The 8,739-nt window shown below is 43.8% G+C and overlaps 1 protein-coding gene across 21 annotated transcripts in view; it reads left to right on the plus strand.

The window, feature by feature from the left end:
* Nucleotides 1-8,739, plus strand: part of nav3 (neuron navigator 3) — a 232,129-nt gene that overhangs the window by 179,809 nt on the left and 43,581 nt on the right. For 15 of the 21 annotated variants that reach the window (XM_077593699.1, XM_077593702.1, XM_077593705.1 and 12 more), the window contains one exon: nucleotides 4,791-4,899. The exons of 1 other annotated variant lie outside the window; for it this stretch is intronic. In XM_077593699.1, coding sequence (XP_077449825.1) covers nucleotides 4,791-4,899 — 109 coding nt within the window. Of the gene's footprint in view, nucleotides 1-1,338; nucleotides 2,943-4,790; nucleotides 4,900-6,851; nucleotides 8,164-8,739 lie in introns of those variants that run through there. 5 more of the 21 variants (XM_077593714.1, XM_077593721.1, XM_077593722.1 and 2 more) reach the window with 3 other exon arrangements.

An 8,739-nucleotide genomic window follows, 5' to 3' on the forward strand; every position in this document is an offset into this window, starting at 1 on the left:
GTGTGTGTGTGTGTGTGTGTGTGTATGTTAAGATTCTCTCGCTACGTTTGTCCTAACCGTGCAACGTAGAGAGTTGAATTTTTTTCTGGTGGCCAGAAACGGCTGTCGGATCCTAATAGACAAGTGATTGAATTTCTTCACCTTCTCTAAGTGTGTATACTCAACTTTGTATTTGTTACAGCTGAAAGCAGAGTTGATGTATGAATTGTTGTTTTTACATGATGTGCTCCAAATGCAGTTTCTAGGTGCTCCCCGGAACACTTTTTTTTCTGTCATGACGGGAGTTGTAAAACATCCACCCATCGATAAATCGCGCTTTATCTTTTCTCTAATTCTGTTACGTCTTTGGGGAGACATCGAGGCGAGGTACGAGGAATTAGGACCCAATCGCAGGGAAGCAGGCGAGGACGAGGGAAGTAGTGTTCATAAGTGTGGGGATGGGGGAGGGGTGTATGTGTGTGGGTGTGTGTGGGTATGTGGGTGTGTGTGTGTGTTAAGATTCTTTTACTACGTTTGTCCAAACCATGCAACGTAGAGGATTGAATTTTATTATGGTGGCCAGAAATTGATTGAATTTCTTCACCTTCTCTAAGTGTGTAAACTCAATCTTTTATTTGTTAAACAATCATTTTTCAAAGGAGATTTTTTTTAATAGCGCAACAATTGTCTTTTGGTTCTCGGTTCGCCAGTCCCCCCTGCTTGTTTATTCCTATTTGGGGACCCTTCCCACATCCTCTCTCCCCTGGCCATGCTGTGTCACAAAGGGAAAAGGTCAGCACTGACAGTCAGGCACAGGGAGCATCTGTGGCTCTTTGTTTACGCCCCCGCGGCTGCCGTCATCTTTGACAACCCGCACCATGGTGTCACACAAAGCCATTGCATGACCAAGGAAACACATCTTTATTTGGAGTCAACGATGAGCTCTCGTTTTGTTCGAGATGTAATTTCAAGAACTGTTCTTGTCGTGAAACATGACAGAAGATCAAAACATGGGAGGAATATCTTGGCATTTTATCTCTGAAAAGACTGAGTGAAACTGGACTCGGTCTTCCCAGACTTTGTTTCCACCATGATCGTGGTTTTTCCCAACCTTTTAATTTCATGGGTAAAATTGGACTGCAACCGACCATTAACTTTTGCTTGGAATCTATTCAAAAACACTTGTTTGTTGTGTCCCACTGTCGCTTCGCATTGTTTCATATGGGACCTTTTGGTTGTGTAGTGGAGGGATGGCGTTGATCGATGTTTCCTGGCATTTATTGAGCTAAATCCCATTTGTTTTAGAAAGATCTTATAGCACGGTAAGATACATGAATACCGAAACAAAATCCTACCTGATTTTTTGCACCATAAGTCGCAGCAGTGAATGGCGCACCAGCAGAAAAAAAACATAGACAGATGACGAGTTTGTAGACCCCGTTTCTGCTGCATTTTATGGACCCTGCTGTCCATTCAAATATTACAAATTAGCCTTGTTAAACACGTGCACAGCACCTATTATTCTAATAAAGCCTGCAATGATTGATGAGTAATATGTTGGTTCTCCGGTCTCACTGTTGATCTGCGATAAGTCAACGGCTTGCAGTTAAGCGCCTCCATTAATTAAGTTTGGCAGTCGATAAGGGGCAGCGAGCTTACAGGTGCGCTCTCGAAACAATTGAAAATGGAGGGACAGCGAAGGAAGAAATATAGGCAGGCAGGAGAAAGTGAGAGAATGCAATAGGGAAGAATTAGAAAGAATAGAGGATGCTAAACAGTGAGCACAGTGCAAGAGAGAGGGAGAGAGAGATGTGTGAGTCCTCTGCCGGCTGCGGCTCACACTCTGCCGCGAGGAGGGACGGAGCATCACGGCAGCAGAGGAAGGGAGGCAATATGGAGCGATGAGGTGGTAATTAAGGGCAACGGAGGAGGAGGAGAAGGAGGAGGGCAAGATAAGAGTGAATGAAGTCCGACTGCCTTATTACAAGGGAGGAAGATAAAGAGCATACAAGGAGGATGGCCAGAAGACGAAGGGACGTGTATCAACTTGCTGTGGGGGTCGAGAACTGAAGGCGGTAAACTATGAGGACCAGAGAAGAAGCAGTGAAGGACTTAAGTGGTGATATTTTATGGGGAGCATGGCTCCAACATGGATCTGAACTCTACCTGTTTAGCTGAGAGGGAGCGCTTTGGTACCCATGTGTGAAGCCCTTTGCTTCCAACCTATAGTCAGCTACAACACAGCCAGGATGAATGTACTTTTTAGCTGATAGGTTAAAGCAAAGGGAGGCTAGCAAAAAGAGAATGGTTTCAGTGATGAGCCATGAAGAGAGGTGCTGAGTTCTCAGTGTATCAGGTCGGCAGCCCGGCCCAGCGCCCTCCCCAGACCCTTCCGGACAACCTCAACCTGCGACTCAAACAGCGCTCTCTTACTAACCTGACTCTACATGGCGATGCTGAGCAACGAATTTACGCCTTGGAGCTGGACAAGCAATCGCCTCGCCTATCCCAAAGGCAGAGCTCGTCGGTATACCCGCCTTCGTTGCGGCAGGCGGGCGGAAGCTGGCAAGGCAGCCCCAAAAAGGAAGCAGCGACAAGAAGCTGTGCCCCCCAAGCTCGATCATTGTCTCTATCGCTCACTAAAATGCTCTCACAGTCGGAACACTCCCTCATCCCTGTGCCTTGCCATTGCACCGCCACTGGCGGAAGGCCCCAGCGAGCTTCCTACGGTGGCCACCCGCGGGCAGAGCCTCCTCACAAACCCAAAGAGCAAGTGGGCACCAAGGAGGAGGATGAGAAGCGGGCAAGGAAGCGAGAACGAAGGGAGAACGAAGGCAGCTATTGGGCCGAGGAGGAGGTTTTGGGGGGAGCGCCTCGCGAGGGAAGAGCTCAGCTGGATAAAGATGTGATCCTCACCATGCTGGGCAACCTGGAGCAGGTGCTTCACAAGGAGCCTCGCCCACGTAAGTCGGCGTAGACGCCACATGGATTCCTTAGCCGTTACATGTGATCACCATGACAACACTGTCATTTTGGCTTAAGATTCACAATGAACGTATTATTATAATACACTCACACCATGGCGGGTTACCTGTAATTTATCATTCTATAGATTAAATTCTTGGCTGCCATTGTTGACAATAGATATCCAATCCATTTAGACTGGGAGGGAAATGATTACTTAACATATGCTGCTTTTTTGATGCCTAAATCCATATGGCAAATGTAAAACTATGCCAATCTTGGGGGTGTCTGTTCCTCCAAATACAATGATTGATTTGATGGATTTCTTGGATTGTAGTTTTATCAAACAAATTAGTTATCCTTATTTATTGAACCTAGTTCATCAGGACTAAAATTGTCATTAAGATCAGTATATATATGCACTTGTTTGTCTACATTTCGACATCGGTGGTAAACATAGTTTATAAGTCCCTGAGGGGACAATGTTGTGCAGCCTTTTATTTTGACATGAGCCTATTAGGTGTGCGTGATTAAGATACAGTACATGCAGATTTTGAGCTCTTGCTGAGCTCTTTGAGGGTTAAGTTAAGGGAGGAACGGTCGCTCATTTCCTTCTTGATTGACCCCAATGTGGGCAGTCTCTGCATGTGGGGTTGAGGTAGGATCAATTTTGCTTCAGGTACTGAACTATAAATGCAATAAATGTCAAATGAGGTCCATTGGAACAGAAAGTGCTCATATCTTTTTTTCTTCAATAAAAAGTCAATGCAAAACGGAGCTCTACTTCATAGCTTTTGCACAATTCCAATGGAGGTTTTCCTTTATGGTAGGTTTGTTTGTTCTGGCTGATCATAATCTCACCTCAATTATACCCAGCGAGACTTCAACTGCTTTGAGGTCGCCGACAATGACGTTGCAGCAAAATTGAGGGCGCGTGTCAACCTTTGTAGCGATCATCTTTGGGTGCAGGCGTGTTTGTGTTTCGTCAATATTCCTGGTTCCCCGCTGTCCCCGCATTAATTTTTCATCTCAGATTCGGTTGTTTCCTTGGCTGTGGCGGTAATCTGTTGCGTCTCATCAATTCAGGGAGATGGACGTTCTCTAATCTGATAAGTGCTGTGTCAGTGCCATGGAGGCTGCCACTCATTCATCATACTTGGTCAGCTGTGCGACTCGAACAACATGTATTCATTCCCACGCATCCCGAGCCTCACCAAGGAGATTGCTCTCAAGGCGGGATATTATTTTCATGCTGGCAGTTTGTACGAGTCATTCGTTTCTGCAACGTGAGGGAAAACACCAGAATAATTTGCAGGCTGTGAAACTGTGAATATCTATTCAGGTTGTGATCAATCACAACTTGCCTTTACGATTGTTTCCAAGTGCCCTAAATTCAACTCTTGAGAGCCTTTTTCATGAATTTATACTTAGGCTGGTGTTTCTTCTCAAGGCAAAACATCAACACCTCAATTGTTTTCCTTGCTACTGGCATTTGCTAAGAGAAAAACAAAATCATCTGATAATTCTTAGCTCTGAGTCTCAAGGTTCGGATAGTCTTGCAATAAAAAATGGAAGATGGAAAGGATTTCTGTCAGAGTGTCTCGGCACACATCCTACGTCAACCCGTGGACCTTTTATTACACCCATCTGAAATAATGTGTCTCGGCTCTGTAGGAACAAAAAAAACTACAACGGCTGTGACTTCCAATGACCATTTATCACTTTGTTCCCCTAATGGGACGCGCTATGACAAGTGCTGAAAAACTGAATGTCAGACTACTGTTTTTCTTGCGGGAAGAAAGCCGTGATGTGTGTGAGGTGTCATGAAATCGAACGTGTGTCTTCAGGAGAGGACCCAGAAACTAGACGGGTAAGAACTGTGAAGAACATCGCTGATCTAAGGCAGAATCTGGAAGAAACCATGTCTAGTCTGCGGGGGACGCAGATCAGCCACAGGTAGTATCCAATTCTGATTGTTTATTTTTAGAACACCCTCATTTAGTTGGTTCCTCCACCATGGAGTTTTCGGCACTTTTGACTCACGAAGCTGGGTGCTGATCTGGTTTTAATTTTACTTGCAACAGCATTGGCACTGTTGCCAAGTTTGCAACCATCCAAACCTGCGGACCCCTACCTGGGCTGCGCAGCCAAATCTTAACTGGTGTCTGGTGCAGAAATACATCTATTGCTGACAAAGCTGCCAGTAGTTATTTTGAGAAAGCCTTCTGTTGCTAATACTTTTAAATGTAGCCACTAGGTTGGCAACAAAAGATAATTTTAATGAGATTTGATTGCCGTTAGGAATGTAGGATTCGGCTCCCATTAGTGCACTACTAACAGAAGAACCCTGACCAAAACCTGATGAAACAGATGAATTGTAGAACAAAGTTCAACTGCATCAATGTCCTTGACTAAGTTCATATTTCCGCTTTTCCCTCGCATAGATCCATGAGGAAGATATGTCTCAAATTATTAATGATGCTCCCTCCTATTACTATTCCCATCATCTTCTAGATATTTTCTACATTTAATTATGTCACTCACTTCACCTGCAAAACATTCTTCATTTGCGCTGCCAAAATCTGCAGGATCCTCTGTGAGTCGATTACTTCGGCTGCTTTGGCCCATTTACCAAGGAAGATGGCGCCGAGAGCTATGAAACATGGCTTGCTGCTCATGTGTGTGGGCAAGGGGGTGTTTGTTTTCTAGTTGTTATTTCTCAACCTTGAAAACATCCAGGCCAGCTGTGAACAATATATTGTTTTAATTAGAAACTTGGGTGATCCCTCATTGACATGCGTTTACCTGGTTTATCTAAGATGACAGTTAGTCTTGTCAATTATGATTAAACAAAATGGGGCCTTTTTAATGGAGAAAATGCATGTTAGCGGAAAGGTGATAAATGCATGCCAATTGAGTCCATGACAAAAGCCTGTCTAGAACGAGGTAATCTTCCTCCGAGATAAGAAATGATCATAATCACCATGTAGTAATTAATCAGTGTCACGCTTGCACGGACCTGACAGTCATGCTCATCATTATCTCACCATTTGGGGAGTCTCCCATTGTACATGAATTCTAGCTCTAGTTTTGGATCCCATTAATTCAATGGCTATCTTCATAAGACATACCGTATTTACTTGCATATAACCTGCTTTTGTCGGACAAAAAAATGATGACTGAATCGAGGGTACGGCGACGTCACGACAGAATGGTGCCGGCGTCGTGACGGAAGTCAATGCGACCGCTACGGTCATTTATTTCAAAATAAAGAAAAGATAAACAGATAAAACGCTAAACACAATGTATTTTGATTTCTATGAATATAATTCAAGGAAAAAATAAACCGTATCTTGCATAAAACGTGAAAAAACTCACGTTCCCGTCACTGCTCGCTTGGGGCACAGCCATCTCACTGTGGTTAAACGTGCTCAGACTGGCCAGACGTGAGTACTTTTACTTGTGTCTGCTATTGCTCGCTCGGGGCGCCGCCATCTTACCGTAAGTACATGTTCTGATCATGGCGTGTACCATGTCAGCACATCACAATAGTTAAAGCTGATCGAAGGTCTTGCTGTCGATCGTTGGAATATAAACCTTGATACCTACGTAATGTGTATGCTATTATTGCTCTCAGAGACTTGGTGAACACTACGTATAGCGCTATAGGCATATTTCCTGGTTGTGCTTACGTTACTTCCTTTTTGAATTTGTCTACCTGCAAACAGAAAGGAAAATGATTGTACAAAATTCCGATTTGATTTTTTTCTTGTTCGAAAGTGACTACTATTGCAGTAATATGAACCATCGAGGGCGGCCCGGTGGAATGAGTGGTTAGCGCGTCGGCCTCACAGCTCTGGGGTCCTGGGTTCAAATCCAGGTCATGTCCACCTGTCTGGAGTTTGCATGTTCTCCCGGGCCTGCGTGGGTTTCCTCCCACATTCAAAAAACATGCATGGTAGGCTGATTGGACACTCTAAATTGCCCCTAGGTATGGGTAGGAGTGTGCATGGTTGTCCGTCTCCTTGTGTCCTGCAATCGGCTGGCCACCGATCCAGGGTGTCCCCTGCCTCAGGCCTGTAATCAGCTGGGATAGGCTCCAGCACCCCCCACCCTAATGAGGATTAAGCGGTTCATAAAGTGAGATGAGAGATTAACCATCGAAAAAAATCGAGATATTTCGACATTAGAAGCAATTTGGCCGCCACATCTTAAACTTCTGGTAAGAAAATTGTAATTTATGTCATTAAAAAGCATCAGGTTCTGATCAAGATAGACTTATTTGTTTTTTAAAATTGAATAATTTGATATTTTGCTTTTAAAAAGACAGGCATATTAACTTATAATATTGACCCTAATAATATGCTTTTGATTCATACAGTATCTCAGAAATACCACGTGTGATGATTTTTCTTAAGATTTTCCCTTCAAAGTAAAATTTGTACTCCTATTAAAACCATAAATATGGAGGTGAAAATTGAAAATCAGGGGGCGGCTTACACGCGAGAAATTGTAAAATTCAACAATTTTGAGGCAATTTGAAGGGTGCAGCTTATACACGCAGGCGGCTTATATGTGAGTAAATGCGTTATACATCCGTTTCTACCTGCAATTAATCAGTGGAAGACTCGTTACTTTGTTCAGTCCCATCCACAAGACACAGACATACTTTGATTTCCTCCTGAGACACTCGCCATCAATCCAAATGCACAACTAATTTTGGCTTCTGTCAACAGATAAGTTGATAACTATTGACATAAAGCAAAGAAATATCTGTGTTTGAAGAAATCTCACAATCTTCCTCTTGAATTCTCATCAATTTCCGCGACGATCACATAACAGGCGACACAATTGTTTATGTTGTTGTTTGCATTCAGGCAACAAGAATAGGTGAAATTTTCACCGCCGTCACCATTTTTGAAGTTACCGTTACTCCAATGAAGTGATTAGGAATCAACATAGAATGTATCTGCATGTACCGTAATTTCTCTCATATTAGCCGCCTCCGCGTATAAGCCGTACCCTTAAAATTGCGTTAAAATCATTAAATTTTACAATTTCTCTCGTAGGGTGGCCCGGCAACTGAGTGGTTAGCGCGTCTGCCTCCCAGTGAGGGACCTGAGTTCAAGTCCAGATCGGTCCACCTGTGTGGAGTTTCCATGTTCTGTGTGGGTTTTCTCCTGGTACTCCGGTTCCTCCCACATTCCAAAGACATGCATGGTAAGCTGATTGGACACTCTAAATTGCCCCTAAGTATGAGAGTCAGCATGAATGTTTGTTTGTCTCCTTGTTCCCTGCGATTGGCTGGCAACCAATTCTGGGTCTCCCCCGCTCCTGGCCCGAAGTCAGCTGGGATAGGCTTCAGCACCCCCCGCGACTCTAGTGAGGATAAAGTGGTTCAGAAAATGAGATGAGAATTTCTCTCGTTTAAGACGCCCCCTGATTCACAATTTCCCCCTCCATATAGATGGTTTTAATAGGAGTACAAAATCTTAACAAAAATCATCGCACATGGTATTTCTTAGATACTGTATGAATAATCTGCTGGATTGCACATTCCTAATGGTTGTTGCCTGCACCTAGACAAAGTAAAAAAGGAAGTCATGTGAGTGGTACAACCAGGAAGTCTGTCCGTAGTGGTATAGGGTGTCATCCCTAGATAAGATGGTGGCGCCTTGAGCGAGCAATGGCTGGCAAAAGTGATTTTTTTCCCACGTTTTATGCAAGATATGTTTTTTTTTCTTGAATTTCATTCATAGACATCAAAATACATTTTGTTAAGCGTTTTATCTGTTT

This window comes from Stigmatopora argus, chromosome 23, assembly GCF_051989625.1.
Source record: "Stigmatopora argus isolate UIUO_Sarg chromosome 23, RoL_Sarg_1.0, whole genome shotgun sequence".
NCBI lineage: Eukaryota > Metazoa > Chordata > Actinopteri > Syngnathiformes > Syngnathidae > Stigmatopora > Stigmatopora argus.